This window comes from Maylandia zebra, linkage group LG13 (assembly GCF_041146795.1).
Source record: "Maylandia zebra isolate NMK-2024a linkage group LG13, Mzebra_GT3a, whole genome shotgun sequence".
NCBI lineage: Eukaryota > Metazoa > Chordata > Actinopteri > Cichliformes > Cichlidae > Maylandia > Maylandia zebra.
The window spans coordinates 8,520,054-8,537,340 of NC_135179.1; the positions used below are offsets into that span (position 1 = coordinate 8,520,054).

General features: G+C 40.9%; 1 protein-coding gene across 6 annotated transcripts in view; it reads right to left on the minus strand.

Annotated features, from left to right (window-relative positions):
- Positions 1 to 668: 668 nt before the first annotated feature.
- Positions 669 to 17,287, minus strand: part of wdpcp (WD repeat containing planar cell polarity effector) — an 86,785-nt gene continuing 70,166 nt past the window's right edge. For 3 of the 6 annotated variants that reach the window (XM_004553467.5, XM_076891477.1, XM_012919718.3), the window contains 4 exons: positions 10,924 to 11,029; positions 6,752 to 6,843; positions 5,250 to 5,281; positions 669 to 3,840 (listed from right to left, as the gene is read on the minus strand). In XM_004553467.5, coding sequence (XP_004553524.2) covers positions 3,787 to 3,840; positions 5,250 to 5,281; positions 6,752 to 6,843; positions 10,924 to 11,029 — 284 coding nt within the window. In that variant the 3' untranslated portion in view covers positions 669 to 3,786. Of the gene's footprint in view, positions 3,841 to 5,248; positions 5,282 to 6,751; positions 6,844 to 10,700; positions 10,793 to 10,923; positions 11,030 to 17,287 lie in introns of those variants that run through there. The other 3 variants (XM_004553466.3, XR_013101337.1, XR_013101336.1) reach the window with 3 other exon arrangements.

Genomic DNA, 17,287 nt, shown 5'->3' on the forward strand with positions numbered 1-17,287 from the left:
TCTAACAATCCTCCCTTTTTTATGTTAGCGATGGAAATCCACAAAGTTTAAATAAAGATGTGGAAATATTTCAACTTTGGGAGAAAATAAGTCAGTGGATCCTCCTGACACCATCACATCAGGAATGGAGGACAAGCTTCTAGTCGGTATTTGAGGGCAGCTGGAGCTCTGTGGTTCAACACTACTTGTATATGGAGACAGAACGGTGGGTGAAACCACAGAACTTATCGGCAAGTTACAGGAAATTGCTTTACCAGCAAAAGTGGGAACCATGTCCCATTTAAATGCGCTGAGTACTCTTAAGCATCACTATGAGCCTGCGGGTTTATAATGTAATGGAGCATATTTAAACACAATATTTTCTTAAACCTATCCAGCGAGTGAAAATTAAACAAACGAGTGAGTGAAAACAAAGAAGTGCAAAACACAAAAAGCTCACAAAGGAGACAAGAACTGTGGCCTCCTGACCTCCTGGGACCTTGCGTGCACTTCGTTTGCTGTGAAGTCTAATTCTGCTCTTTAAAATACTGCTGTTAACTCATGCACAGGGACAAGAACCAGCAGCCACACATCAGTTTAGTTTCACAAAACACCAAATGAACTTGCACCGTCTGAACCATGGGCATGTGGTGCTGAATTAGCCAAAGGAAAAGAGGTCTGATGGGGGCAACAAGGCTGAAAAGTTGGCATTTTTATTGACATGGGTAGAATAAAATGGTGACATTGAGATTTAACATTTTTTTTGTCAACATGCAAAGGAAGTCCAAACTGCAGGGCAGAATCAGATGTATTTGACTAGATGTTTGCTTACACTGATACTGCCCTCCTACACCACTGCTGCCATTATCTTACTTGGGTTTTGCTAATCACCAACACCGTCTCCACTGAAGTCCTGTTACTGTAGACCATTAAATTAAATGATTGGAGGCTTTTGTGCTGCTCTGAGATCAGCTGAGCAGTCACGCACTTCCTTCCTCCTCCTTTTCCTCCCTTGAAGTGGCTGATGGAGGGAAATCAGACAAGATTGGACCGGCGAAAGCAGCTCTCGCTGATTTCTGCAAAGGACGACACCCCTCATATCTGACTTTTGTTTTTCTGATGACAGCCCCACTTCCTGTCCTCTTTCCTCATGCATCAGTTGCGTCACAGCGAGGAGGGGATAGATTAGAGAGGTATCTGAAGAGTGCTTACATTATCTCATCTGCAAAGGATGCAGCAGACTCATCATCCCAAGTTACAACTTGTCTTCTCCTTGCAGCCCACCAGACTTGGGAGGGCTTAATGGAGGGCTGGTTGGCCTGCAGGCTTTAGCGCTTCCCCGCAGCGGACGTCGTCTCTGTGTGTCAACGCATCGCTGTCTGACGTGTTGGCCACATTTTCTTTTTCATTCAGAGACAAGATTCTCTTCACAAACAGATGCCAGGGGCAGAAATGCATAAAAATGATGCAGTACTATGACCGTAAACCTTCAAAATTAAAATCTCACAGCAAAGAAATAAAGTTACTTGGACCACGCATGAGGAAATATAGATTTCTATACGTGTTTACATTATTTGCATGCACATTTATTTCAGTCTGAGAGTTAGTTCAGCTCATAAAATCAAAAGAAGACAAATCCTAATGCATCTTTTGGGGATTTCAGAATTCAATTTTCTTTAAAGAAAATAACTAACAGTGTTTTGCAGCTCATGTGTACATCAAAAGAAAACTTTGTAAGAAAACCTGACAAAATCAGCCACATTCATGAAGTATCAGCCTGATAAAACTATAACGTGTGTATAATTTGCTGTCATAAGAAGTCTCCAGAATCTATAACAGGACCCATCAGATCATATTTATTTTATTTACCCGTGTTTTATTTTTTTGTTTAGTCTAACAAAAAAGAAAAGAAAGGAAAAACAAACTGTTCGAATCAGAGAATCAAGATATAACGCTTTTGTCTGTGAGGCTTTTTCAGGAACAGATATTAAAACTAGATATGCTAAACTATAACCGAGCACTTTTCTCGATGAAGCGATCGCAGTGTGATCCTTAAGCAAAGTGCATCTCAATCACCTGAGAACCAACAACAAAGAGAAACCGTAACACTAGTCAGTATATTTCTTTGTTTTTCAGGGAATCTCTTCCTTCTAAAAACTCTCCGTTGTAAGTAAACTTGTCTCTTTGATGTCTTTAATGGTCTTGACATATTTGTCTATAATATTTTAGGGATTTCTCTCGCAGAGATCAGAAACAAACCTATAAATCATACAAACGTCCCCCTGAGGGGGGAACCGTATCAGTCCAATCAGGGCCATCATTAGACGCAGTGCAGAGAAACAGCACAGCTGTTGCACAGAGAGGGGGGGGGGGGGGAATAGGCAGATAACCTGGATAATAGCAAATGCTGGAGGCTTGATTCATTTCCAAATGTTAACAAGGCCGTTTCACAGCTCCAGCACGCCGCGCAGTATGTTAATACCACTAATAAGCCTATCTCTGCAAGTCATCTCGGATGGCAAAGATTGGAGCGTGAGGCGGTGTTTCATAAATAAAAGCTGCTGGCCACATTTTAAATGAAGCATAACTATTTAGGATTTCACAAAGCTGACATAATTGCTTAAAGGGTAACCGAGGAGAGCATTTGGTCTCCCACTTTGTTTTCTGTATTATGAAATTTCATTTGTATTATGAGCTTTCACTGTTTGCATGTCAAAAAGGTGACTGTGTAGGCCATTGGAGGGATGGGAGGGACCCGTGTTTGCCTGTTAAGCAATTTTGCAGTTTTTATTCAAGCTGTCAAGTCAAACAATCAGGAGATAATGCAGCCTTGGTTTGTAAATTATAAACGTGTCAAGAGATGCACTAAAGGCGGCGACAGATGCCACTTATCTCCAGCTGCCTCTGCAGTGTGACTGTATCATCAGAAGGGAAATATAACATTTTGATGTTTACATAAGAGAAGTATTAGTATCAGTCAGAAATGTAATTCCTTTCACCCATCCCTTTCGTAGAGGATTGACTCCCCGAAAAACATACAATGATTTTTTTTAAAGCTAACAAAACAAACAAACAAACAAAAAAAAAAACAGCAGAAAAGCATCCTCGCTGATCTTCTGTCCATTTCCAACATCGCTTCTTGTATATTTTTTGGTGGAAATCCTCTTAGAATGCAAAGTAAATAGATTACGATACAGTGAGGGATTAGGGCTCGCGCGGCGCTGTCAGATTAGTCGGTGAGCGCAGCGCGTCGACAGCTCTGACACGGCTATGGCTGCTGTTCAGGAAAGGGGCTCCGCGCGATGCTTTAAAGTCGCTGGTTGGCTCCCGTTCATGAATAAAACTGCGGCCTGTAATCTCGTCCAACACGCAAACACACACATTTACTCGGCGCACACGCACACATGCGCGTGCAGAGGAAGCCTGGAACATCCAATATCAGTGAGATGAGTGTAAAATGGGAGTCTTTATTTTTTCAGGCTGATTAATGTAAAGGTTTTAAACATTTTCTGCCGTGTTTTTAAAAGAAGAAGCAGGTAAGTGTTTCCTTCAAGGGTTCATTTGGTTTAGACTTCACAAAGACACGAAATAAGCTGAATTCAGTGAATTTCATGTTTATGATTTGGCTGAAATGTTCTATGACAGGTATAAAAAAATAAACAGTTTTGCATGTGTGGCTGTGAATGAGGGGACTTTTAAACCCTTTATAGATTAAGCTTCAAGCAAAGTAACTACTGTGCTTGTTATTGGTGAGATGTTGTGTCCCTCTGGGATTAATAAAGTCTTATCTGTTGTTCGTTAGTCTTTTCAAACCATCCCTAAATGAACCACATGAAGCATCCCGGGGTCGTCGTCATCATCCTGAGGAAGAAACAGAAACATCCCCCTTAATAAACATGAATAATGACTATTATATAAATATAAACATATGGCGCTGCAGTCATTTCTGCATTTATTATATTCATCATCCAACAGTCTGTTGAACAATTAATCCTGTAAAAACAATAAAAAGAACTAAGTGACCAATGTAATATAAATGTTATCAAATGTAATAAAAATAACAGCATATATTAATTTTTAATTTTTTAATATCTAATTGGCTAATCACTGTAAACAGCAGTCCAATAAGACATCCTCCAGGTATTGTTCAACTCTAATGCAATAACTTCTCTTTGTTTACTTTTATACATATAAATAAATACACACATTGTTTATTTAGTTCTCGTTTCAGTTTACGAGTCTATAAGTTGAATTCATGCAGTTTGATCTATTATCAACAACTATAAATTTAACCCTCATTTCAGTAATTAAGATAATTCAGGTAATAAAAGATTGACACTCACTGGCCACTTAATTACGTCCACCTGTATAAATTACTCCAATGCAAGCAGTCACATTTATGACGCTGTTGCAAAGGTGTCCTTTCACCGCACTGTTAGATAATGATTGCATTTACGGTTAGCAGCTTCCAACCAACCAAATGTGGGGCAAAGTTTATGAGTTTATCTAGGACAATGTGGGAAATGTCACTGATGCTAAACAGCGACTGCTCTGGTTTGCATCGCTCACGTGAAGCATGGATTTACTGATGCCCCAATTTTTTCGAACCATGAACGGAAGCTAAGGATTGTTTTTGCGATCTTATGCGACAGTCTTTCAGCCGCTGGTCTCCCTGCTTGTGATCTTGGGGTTTCACTGAGGATAAATCCACACAGCCACACTTTTCTAGTTGTTCACCTTCATGAATTACAGTCAGCTGAACTGTTGGTGTGGGACTCCATATAACTATCACGGCGTGCCAAACAGAGCGAGACCAGTAGTGCACATTTAAGAACATCAGAAATGAGCGATTACACTGTTATGGTTATAGACTGTCCATGGATTTTTATATAAAGTTTATATAAATGACAATAAATAAAGTTATGTGTAACTCACTGACAGGATGGTTGTATTAGTTATTTTTCTACAGGTGTCACAATAACTCCCGTAGTGAGACTTTTTTAGCGCAGTAATCATGAAACTCTGCCATCACGACAGCACTAAATCACAGCGAGCTCTGAGTTAATGTGTCTTAATATGAGAAGCTGTGATTGCTTATAAAAACTGTACATTAACAAACTCCTAAATGTCCTCATAACTGCTTGTAAATGCAGAGCATTATTAGCATTAATACGTGTTTATACACTGATCATAAATGCAAAACTTTACATGTTTTTCTGCACTAAACTGCAGCTTCTGCAACCGCGTTACTTAACTATCAGTCAACTTACATTCACTCCGTCTCCGTCAGCTCTGCTGCTTCCTGCAGAACAAAACGACAGAAGGCATCTGAGAATGATGTTCGATGCTGCCGTAAACCAGCCATGACACTTGAAACAAGTACAACAACCAAACATTAGACATGCATAATCACACACGACAGCCCCACGGCGCGTAAACACACGCAGCTGAACGCCTGAACAGGTTACATGCTCGCTCAGCAGGTCGGACACGTCGCCTTTTCTGGGTTTTAACGAACGTAAACCGTTGTCACTCATGGCGATCTCTCTCGCTCTGAGCGCTGCGTTAATAAGGTTATGATTGACATTAAAACCCTGACGTGCATATACAGATATTTAAAACGGTGATGCAAATTCCCCTCAATAGCCTACAGTCCGGATTATGGAATGACAGAGCGATTTGATGCAGAGACAATTGCTAATCACCTAAAAAAAAAAGGAGGAAAAAATGGAATTATTAAAATGGAGAGAGCAGGATGGAGGGAGGAGGCAGCGCAGCTACAAGAAGAAGAAGAAGAAGAAGTGATGTTTTCTTAATGGGTATTTTTCCTAAATGACCAGTTAGTCATCTCAGACATCTGAGACGGGGAGAGCAGAGCACTCAGGCGACGTTTAGAGAATAAAAAGCAGGCTGAATGTCGCCGGAGAATTGCTGCGGGGCTTAAAACGTGGCCCTGACACTGAAATGCTGAACATTATTAGCTGCTCTTTAAAATAATGGGCACGCTCTCTCCATCAGCTGTTACTGGTGAAAGCACTTGTTGTCTTGTAGGCAGTTTGGGATGATTAACAGCAAAATGGAGGGTGGATTAATCTAAAGTCAAAGGAACGTAAACATAGTGGATTCAATTATTAGATCTGCAGTTTTGGCTTAAATTCTAGATTTGGGAAGGGAAGGTAACTCGAGCCAGAAAGAAATCAGATGCTTTGTACAGGTATAAGTACCTGTACAAATGAGAAAAATTATGTTGGCGTGACTTCTTTAAATAAGAAAGAGCCACAATAACAGGACACGGATGAGATCTAACATGCATGAATGGTCTTCAATCATACACAAAATCATACACAAAACTCTGTATTTCTCTGGTCATCATCTTCAGGTTAATCATTTTCTTGTTTTCATTTTTTAAGCATTTAATAAAGTCTGCTAGGTTTGCATCTAAACTCAGTCTAGATGTAAACCAGGTGAAAAATGATCCATCAGTCTATCCATCTATCAATTTTCTGCCTCTTCTGCAATCAGGTCAAAGGATGCTGCAGTCTAAGTAGAGATGCCCTGACTTCTCCTCTCCTTGGCCACACTAACCAAGATGTTGGAAAGACATCTAAAAAAAGCTAAACTGATTCAAAAGTAAAAAGTTTAGTAGACATTGATATCAAACCTAGCTATGGTTTCTTTACAATAAGACAGGTTTCACTTTTTTACCAAAGCTGACTAGCAATGTCATCCTCCGAGAGAGTTTTGCACTGTTCATTTATACCTGCAGACTTACCTGTTTGTTTCAGCATCCTGAGCACGTCTGGGTTGACGGTCAAATGTAAGGTCTCTGGTTGTTGTCTCCTCCGACTGGCTGCTCCATCAGCACTGACGAAAGAAAATAGAGCTGGTGACACATGTTTCATGTTGTTTAAAACTGAACGAATGAGTACGTTCGTAAAACAAAGCACAGAATAGATAAGACCAGAAACATTATGATAAAGTAAATATGCTGTTAGCCTCTGAGGTTCTATATCTGGCACAAAACCATTAGCGGCAAATCCTGAAAGGCAGAGATCTTTAGACAAGCAGAAATCATCCATGAACCCTCTTATAAACCCAGCACTGATTTAGCAGGTCTGGACTCACTCACGAGCTTCTCCAGCTGGCTAACAGGCTAAGCTATGCAGTTTCAGGAAAAGCTCACTGCAACTGATAAAAGAGAAATTTAACGACAGATTGACATGAAGTGTGAAATCATGAGATTTTCTACTGGCCCAAAAGAGGAAGGAAGCAATGCAGACATTAAGCCTGTATTACTCCATGCTTTTAAGCAATACATTGATTTATAGAAAATAATTTTATTGACCATTTGGCTGTGGTTTGGAATTTTTTGGGCGTCCCCAAACCACTACTTTTTCCAGGATCCCGTCGCTGGTTCATGTTTCATTCCCCCCTTTGAACCTCTCTGGTCACCACTGGTTACTCAAAGCACCTTATGAGCTTTGCCACCTCAGAGAGCTCCCATCCAATTATCTGGCTATGATGATTCGGCCTTGTGAAAGCAGCGCAGGTTTTTACACCTGACTATTTCCCCTTGTCCAATTTTTCAACTACTAAAGCTGTCTTATTTCAAAAAAAGTTTTTGTATTTATTCATCTTGGGTTTGCTTTGTCCACTAAGGTTTTAAGTCTGCTTCTAGTTTATATTTCAGATAGAGATTTAATGAATTCAATGAATCTGAAACTTTAGTTTTACAGTGTTTGGTTTGTCCGTTTCCATCACAGATTTAGATACACACCACTGTTACTGCTGAAACTGCTAAAACTAAGGTGTTTTTTCTCTATAGCATTACCAGAAATATAAATATAAATGGTCGGTAAGACAGAATTGAACTGCAAGCAGATACTTCTCTCAACCTTTCAAATGTTCAAACATGAACATTTTTAGTTTTTCCTTTACAACTTTAGATTAAGTCACACCAAGAAGTCACAGTCAGCGCATTTATCGTTATCATTTATCATCATAAATTAAACTGTTAACGGAAATTCTCAGCTCTCTGTCGCTCTGAATGCTCACAGTAACTTTGGCCTCCAGTAAGCAAAAATAAAAAAATGAAATCTTGCATTCTCCTTCCTCCACTGACAGAAGACTGTGTGATGAGCGAGAGAGGCCAGCAGCCATCAAAGGAACGTTGGGACGCTTCCCAGATTTCCGTCTTGTTCTCTCTCACTTCGAGTCGGATTTGGGGAATGCGGCGGGAATCGGCGAGGAGCCCCCAAACTGCCATTGTGCTCGCCTTCCTCTCTTTCTCCGCTCTTTTCTCAGCGAGCCAAACGGGAAAACGCCTGCGCTATAATTCCTGCCCTACTCAATCTCAGCTAAGCTGTCACTGGCTTCACATGAGAAACAATGAAACTTCATCGGAGACCAGATTACAAAAGAGGAGGGGGGGTGGGGGGTGTTTCAATATAAAAATTGTTCTAAAGGAGGAGGAGGGGGGGGGGGGGTGCAATAAAAAAGCAGAAGCTTTGTCTCTTCCTCTCTGTGGCCATTATCTTTGGGGAGGTTTGGGGATCTGCTTTCTTAGCCTCTGTCAGTGGTGCAGGGGAAGACCTGGGGTAGTACGACTGGGCTTTTGGCTGCCAAATCGCCCTAACCCTCTTTACCGCTCTTTTTTCCCTCGTCTCGTTCCTTTTACTGTTTTTAAAAAGAGCTTAGGACACAGCATCTCTGTCTCTTCCCCTCTCTCTCTCTCTCTCTCTGGACCCAGCTTGTTTAAATTGGCCGATAGGAAAGGATTTGGGGTGGATGGAAGGGGCTTAGAGAAACGCAGAGTGGAGGGGTTGGAGGGTGGAGGGGGTGCAGCAGAGAGTCATCAGTGTTACAGTCAAACAGCCATGAAAAGCCTATGAGGATGAAAAGAACAAGAGTGCCTTTTTATCTAATGCACACAAATCCCATATAAATACTCCAATATGTTAGTTGGGGTATGACAAGGAAGGCCCCTCCATCACTTCCCCACCCCACCACCATCCCACAATAATAGAGCCGTGGATGTGGCTGTGTTTGTGTGTATGTTTGTGTGTGAGAGACGGAGAGGGATGCTTTCAGCGCGTCTTTAGTCACACTGTTTCAACATGTCATTCATGTGGACGATTGTATTAAACAATCACTCTGAAACACTGAGTTTGGTCTGCACTCTGGAGACTGAGCCGTAGTGAAAATGGACTCTGGTGGCGTTTTAAAAATGTGGCTCCCGGTTCAACTCTGGGATCGCTGGAAGCGTAAGACCCGGAACTGATGTGGTTTTGACATTTGAAATGTCGCTGGGAGTGAAGGCTCTTAGGCTGCAGCTGGGTCATTTGGCCACAGACGCTCTCATACGATTCATGAGCAGACAATGCAGAACCTCTGGGGGAACGTAGCAGTGTCTGGATGCCTTATTTGTAGTGAGCTGAACTAAATTTTTTTTTTTTAAATATAAATGGCAGCTCAAGTCAACATTTTTGCAAAAACAAAGTGTCAAATGATTGTGACAGTATAGTATCGCCTGCATTTGTAACCTCTTAACACTATAGAAAGTTTACGTTTGTTTATCTGCCTGATCCACAAATGTATTGTGGTTAATTCTCTCGCACTATATGCACAAAGGGTAAAGGAACAGTGTTATACTGTGTGTGTTTGGAAAGAGGTTAAAGTGATCAGCAAATCACGCTTCACCAAAACCTGTTGCTTCTTGTTTTTATCCAGAAGGACATAAAATACACTCACCAGCTACTACGTTAATGCGAATATCTAGTCAGTCGATCACTCAGTGCATTTAAGCATGCAGACATGATCAAAGCGAGCTACTGAAGTTGTGACCATCAGAATGAGGAGGAAAGGCAACTTCAGCAGCCTGTTTCGCACCAATAACCACACCATGTTCAGAGTATTTTAGAAACTGCTGATCTGCTGGGATTTTCCCCTCACAGCCATGCCTACGGTTTACAGAGAATGGTCTTAAAAACAGAAAATACCCAGTGACTTAATATTGTAAGGTAAAGACCCCACAATAACACAGAGAAACCCCAAACAATCAGGCGGCCCCTTATGAGCAAGCACTTTGGCGACAGTGGGAAGGAAAAACTCCATCTTTATCAGGAAGAAACCTCTGGCAGAACCAGGCTGACAGAGGGGCAAGCCATCTGCAGCAACCAGTTAGGGGTGAGGGGAGGGACACAAGACAAAAGGCATGCAGTGGAAGAGAGCCAGAGATGAATCATCACTCATAATTAAATGCATAATACTCAAATAACTGCTCATTAATTGGCGGTACAGGAGATTCACGTCATGGATGTGCGGTGGACAAATCTGCAGCGACTGTGTGATGTCATCTTATCTTTGAGGAGTGTTTCCAGCACGCCTTGAGGAATTAAGGCAGTTCTGAAGGCAAAAAGGGGATCCAACTCAGTACTAGGAAGGAGTATCTAATGATTGGCTGGTGAGTGTATGTACTAACATTAAAGGACCTCAGTCCAAAGCTTACAGCCTTTACAGTGTCATATGCACCACTTTGATAACTTTACAGTCTTTTTCTAGTGCCTCTTCTCTGATGCCATCACGCATGTCCTGAAAAAGAGCGTCCATGACTAATCGGGTATCAGTGTAAAAGCTGTAATGTCTCTCAGTCATAAAAAGGCAAGATTTTGTAACTTTAATCTGATCATAGACCACATAAAAGTTAGACACAACCACCGTACCGTCTCGGACTCATTTCTGGACTCTCCATACTGAAGCTTCAGCATTAACGTGTTGTTTTCTTCCTCAAGAAGGGAGGAGAAGGGAGGAGAATCTGGAAAATTTGCTTTGATATGAATATACAAATATGGTTCTAGATCTAAGGATGTCACACCCTGTTTGAAAACCAGTTTAAACAGATAACACTTGACAAATGTGGAACTGCACATGGTACATGTGACTCACTGTGTTGATGGGGAGCGTGGAGGGTCCGCTACACTTTGCGTCCTCGCTACCTGAAGGTCACTGAAGCTGGAACCACAGGCATCACTTCTGCCTCTCTGAAGATCTTCTTTAACACAAAATACAAATATAAGGATTAGGGAGAGCAAAAAATTAATAAAGTGACCCAGATTGTGTCACTGCTTTCATTACACATATACTAATAAACTGTGTGCTTCTCTGGCGTCAAGATGTTGCTCTGTTTATTGGCAGCTGCTGGTGCTGATATTTCGGTCTATAGCATGTTTCTAAGCCTTACAATTTCTCCTCTAAATATGGTTTGTATAAGGCGAACAGTGCCTGAGCGTCTGTTTCTGCTAATTTGGACATCAAACCTTGATCATCTTGTTACTGATAAACACTCGATTCGAGTTTCTGAATTGAGACAAGATGTCAAACAGTAAACGGCGGATGTGCGAACAAAGCAGCTGACAGAGCTGAGAAGGAAGCAAGAAACAAACGCTGCTTTCCCTCAACACACACCGCAGCTAACAGGCTTTTACCGCAACAACCAAGAAGAGAGGGAAAGAGAGGGAGCGGGAGGGAGGAGGAGGAGAAGTGGATCTTCAGATAAAGCTCTCATCTCTTTGCCTGTTGAAAAGCCCTGCAGTCATGTCAGCCTTTGTGAGGGGGAGACAGAACGATCGGGAAACCAACTTGGCTTCTCCTCTTGGCAAAACGCTACTCAAAGGAAAAAGAGATAGAGGGGAAAAGAAAGGGGCCTTCCCTCGCACTTGTTCGCTACTCTGCCTCTCACAATGCTCTATCTATCCAAATCAGCACACTTGTCAGCCAGACAGCTATAAGCGATTTCCAATGCTGTTATAAAAAGGGACCATTTCTAAGCTGAAATGTGTGTTCTCTATTGTGCGTTTATGTTTGTCTACAAGCGACAGCAGAATCTCTGTTCATCGGGACTTACAATGGATGCACATATGGGCCGTTTCCAAGTCTTAGACTGACATCCACCTTAAACAACCGCTCGATTTGGAAATGAGTCATTTTGTTTTTCTTTTCTTTTTTTTTTTTAGAAAACAAATACAAAAATGAGTCAAACAATATGAGGAGATGTATTCATCTTTCCAGTGTTATTTTTTTCCAGTTCTGCATTGTGTAAAATAGCACATGGTGGAGATGACCTAGATGAGGTTTTTTCCCCAGTTGCTACTCAGGGAAACCGCAGCAAGTAGTTTTTCTGTCCTATAACTCAGGTAGCTGCAGATGGGTTTCAAAGACTTTTTGAGTTGGCACAGAAGACGGAGGCGGAGACATCTGGGCTCATGTGTTTTCCTGTATCCTAAAAAAGGTGATTCTGGAAGTCATAATCCTACTTCAATAACAAGACCAAAGTTTTAGCATCAAAATATACTAAAAGTACATAAAGAAGAAGTATCGACCACATAGACTCATATGCACAACATTACTGGATCATAAACAGTGATTAATTAATATATATATATCACTTTAATTTTGCAGCTCAAGATGCTGTTTAGCTTCATCTGTACTAATAGTTTTATATTTCAAAATATTTTCAATTTATGTAGTACAATAAAAGTTCAAAATATAGTGAAGCGGAAGTAGAAAGCAGCAACTGTAATATAGTGAAGTACCTGAGTAAATGTAGCAAGTTCCATTTCATCTGTTCCCATTTAATTACGCTCTCATGCAACAAATCAACAGTACACTAATGACTTAGTGGGCGGTGGTGGTGGTGACGGGGGCATCATATTTCAGGGTGGTCTGTGTCACCGCATGCTTCGCTTTTGGAAATGCCTTTCAGTACTTGCAGGTAATTTCAGGTGTAAAACTGCCTCAGGATATAACCTCAAACGCAACTTGAATGATTTAACGGCTATTCTGACGTCTGGCTAAAGGACAGCAGTTTTAGGTTTTAGCAGAATTAGGCTTTAAGCTAATACATTCATTTAAACAAACAAAAAAACATAGCATCAAATAAATAAAATTGCAGGGTGGAGAACAGCAAAAAAACCCCACTCACACACAGTTGAAGGAAAAGTTCAATATACTGTCTAGCTGAATGTTGGTTTCTCCTTCAATGTTTTCTCCTTGTGCACCTCTGGACTTGCTTTATGGAAGTCCTGTTCTCACCACCTGCACACTGTCAAAGGCACAACCTGCAATTTGTATTTCTTTGTGGGGAAGAGGATGAGCCAAATATGGCCGTAGGTTGTTTGTGCTCCGTGTTCTCCCTAAGACGGCTCAGCATGTTACACTAGAACACAGCAATGACAGTCTGACTGGTAAAGAAATTTATGGTTCACAACTAAAAAAAACCTTAACAAGAATACTTCTGATCTGATGCAACATCTTTAAGCTTGGATGCAGCAAACTTTGACTGAAAACTACAGTTTGGTTCCTCAAACGATTCCACAGAACCAATCTATCATCATCAGTGATGATGAATCAATCTAAAGGCCCAGTGTAAGTAATATAAAGGAAATAACTAATCATTTGGTTCTTGTTTTTCTGTTTTTTTTTTTAAGTGGGTGAAGTTAGTTTGGTGATAGACTGGTAACCTGTCTCTCTCACCCGGTGACACCCTGGATAGGCTGCATCTTTCTTCATAACCTTGGATTGGATCAGCAGTTAAGAAAACTGAAGGATGCATGGAATAAATTATCATTTTAAAGCAAGAAAACAGATGCGAACAAACTACACATGCTGTTCAGTTAAATAGTGTCTTACACTGTTGCCTTAGAACAGATCCCCCACCATCTGTCCTAAAAAACGAAACAAAACTAACTAACTAAATAAAATGTGTAACAGGTACTCCAGTGAAAGTTACTGCTGGCCACTCATGACCGAAATCCATACAGAGGGAGGAAAAACTCTTTCAAAGCTCAGAACAAAGCTGGGGTTAGGTCATGCTTATGCTTTTGTCATAACAACAGGTTGACCTAATAGAGTTCATTTCAGATTTCACAAACAAAACGATCTGTTTTTAAGTTTCTCTTGAGCAGCAAGAAACTAGAATTGATCTGCTTTCAAACGACCACCAGAACACGTTTACACAAACACGTGTGTCTGCTTGATTTCTATTGAGAACAAACAACTTTCTTGAGTGTGTTTGAACTGAATTTTTTGACAATGTGGGGCAAAGGTGACTGAAGCTGCACTGTGGGAACTTTGTGCACAGAGAACATGTGACTGATGACACAGTCTGTGTTTAGTCAGTGAGGAAGGAATCAGGAGGAGACCATGTGATGATGAGAACAACCAGACATACCTGCAGATGTTATTTATATTTTAACAGCAAACAACACTCTGATTAATTTGCAAAGCACATATTAGTACATGCAGGTACGGACTGAATTTAACTGAAAACCCTGAAAGGCACCGAAACTCGAAAGTTGACTTCTTGTCGTTACCTTGGACTGGTTCTTAGTGAGCACTTTTCTACTCTATCTTGAACACTCAAAGCGCTTTACACAACTTGTGCAATCACCCAATGACACCCATTCGCACAAGCACTTTTTCCTAAGCTGTTACCAAGTGCTTCCTAACTAACATTCACACACATTCATATTCCGATGGATGCATCGAAGAGCAACTTGGGGTGAGTATTTTGCTCAAGGATATTTGGCATTCAGACTAGGGGGAAGCCAGGAATGGAACCACCAACGATCAGTAGATGACCTGCTCTACCGCCTGAGCTACAGCCACCTTAAAAGTTAAAGTGGTTTCCTTAACAATCAGTCCGTTTACTGCTTCTGTTTTAGGGGCTTGCACATGCCCAATGATAAATGTGTGAGTGTGTCACAAACACGCCAGAGGCTGTGTTTGTGTGCGTGCACGCATGCATGCATGTGTGTCTGTAAAGCGAGACTTGTTCACTGGAGCCCTCTGCTTGAAGCAAGCCACTCATTATTTATGACCTGGCTTTTCTGCTCTGTTAATATGCTGTCTGCTTGTCTGTCTAACATACAAGGGGACACACACTCTTATAAAATGGGATCAGTTTAACAGTCCTCATCAAGGGCTGTGACAACACTAAGTGTCACTGTCATGAGTGTGTGTGATTTCTAAATGAATTCAGACCTTCTGACGGCTGACTGTGTCATTTTTTTTTTTTAAATCTATTAATCAAATAAACTTTAATAAGAAAACATTTTTTTATTTAATTTACGGTATAATCACATGAAAACGAGTTTTCACAGGACTGTGCATGCAAGTTAACTCTTAATGTTATCAAGGTCAGACCATGCAATGCTCAGAGGACCTGCAAAAAACCAAGAGGTACATTTCTCTACAGCCTCAGTTATCATGCTAAATTGTAAAAATCATGACAGTAAAAATAGAAAAAGACTGAACAAGTATGGACTACTTGAAAGGGTTTTCCAGAAGAAAGCCTCGTCTCTCTAAGAACAACATGGCAGCATGGTTTAAGTTTGCAAAGCTGCATCTGAACAAACTACAAGACTTCTGGAATAATGTCCTTTGGACAGATGATACAGAAGTGGAGATGTTTGGTGTCACATTTGATGAAAACCAAACACTGCATATCAGCAAAAATACCTCATACGAACTGTCAGAATGGCTGTGAAGGGGTGATGATTAGAGCTTGTTTTGAAACCACAGGACCTGGGCATCTTCCAATCACTGAATCGACCATATGAGGCCATCTGTGTGATAGATAAAGCTTGGCCGAATTTGGGTCATCTACAACAGAATGGCTGGAAAAAGAAAAGAATCTGCGTTGTGATGGCCCACTCCAGACCTCAACCTGACAAATACTGTGACGGGACTTTAACTATTTTCCTCTATACCCTGTGATTGCACCTCACTTTACATCAATAAAGACGGGTGTTGACAACCACCAGTTTTCGGGTTTTTCCACAATTTGTATTGCAATGTGGATTATCCCCTTTTATGTAAAGACTTGCGATATACTTTCTTTTTACCGACTTTATGTCCCATATTACGAAACTGCAAGTAAAGTAAAATCTAGTGACACATAATGAAGCTTCAATGCTGTAGAAACATCATCTACTGCTATGCAGCAACACAGGATAAGCTTTGAATCAAGTAGATAAGTTTGCACTAAATATTATCATTTTATTCAGTGAAGTTGTGAGGACTGATCAGGACCCAGACTTCTGACTGTGAAAGAAAAATATAGGCAGGCCATACAAACCAACGTCGTGTTTAACATTCATTAATTTCTTTGTTTTCTTTACTTTGGCAAGTTAATATTTGATGTTTTCCCTCTTCTTTATTTACACTTTATCTACACTTTCTTCGTTCCTCACTTGTTATTTATTTTCCCTTTTCACCCTCCTTCTTATTCCCACTGTCATGCCTCCTTTTTCTTTCTCCCTTCTGTCCCTCTTGCTCTAAAGTGCTGTTGTCCAAGGATAGGACACGCTGCAGGTGATGGAGGCAAATCATCGAGGACATAATTAAGAGGCTTACGAGGAGGAGTGTGCGTTTTACGCATCACATTTGAAATATTAAAAAAAAAAAAAAACTGCATGCAAACAGGCCTCACAGTTAGACAAGCGCTCATTTTCATTCACAGACAAACACACAGACACTCAGCCGTAGGGGTTTGACCTTATACAGTCGAGTTAAATACCTCTCTTGCTTCATTTGGATGTCTGAGTACACATACACACGCACGCACAGCCTTCCAGTGTGTTTTAAGCACCAATGAAGGACTCTTCCGACATGTTCATCTAGTTCCCTCACAAATTTGAATGTAGTCTGCTCACCCGTTGGCCCTCAAAGCTTCTGTGAGGAGTTGTGTGTGTGTGGTGTGTTTTTGAGTGTGTGTGTGTGTGTAATCAGGAACGTAGCTTGATCCCCTCTGGTATGTGCTTTCGGGAGTGTTTGTCAAAGGGCAGCAGCAGAGGCTGAAAATTGACAGAAAAGCTGGGTCTTTCCTCCTCTTGCTGGTGTCAGACTACATTTCATTAGCCTGACATTAAAGACTTTGTCTTAAATGTATAAAACGTAATCTTGAAATATCTACGGTGTGGGGCTAAATTCTAATTGTCCACTGTGTAGTCATCACTTTATATCATTTGTGACAAATATTTCCTGCAGAATCTCACTTTTGCTCATTCTTATATACCAAATAAGCACATGTTTTCAGAGTTTTGACACAGCTATTACTCTGGCAATCATGATTCTCCTCTGTGCTGTTAAAGGAAGGCTAGAGCCCGAGAAAAAAATCTGCTCTCAGATGTGAGAAAAGTGTGTCACAGTGGGTGAGTTACCGAGGTTATCAGGTATCCACCTCCCATTTCAGATGTGAGGAGAAATAACGAGTCACATTTAGTGTCTTTTGGTTAGACATGATGATTAC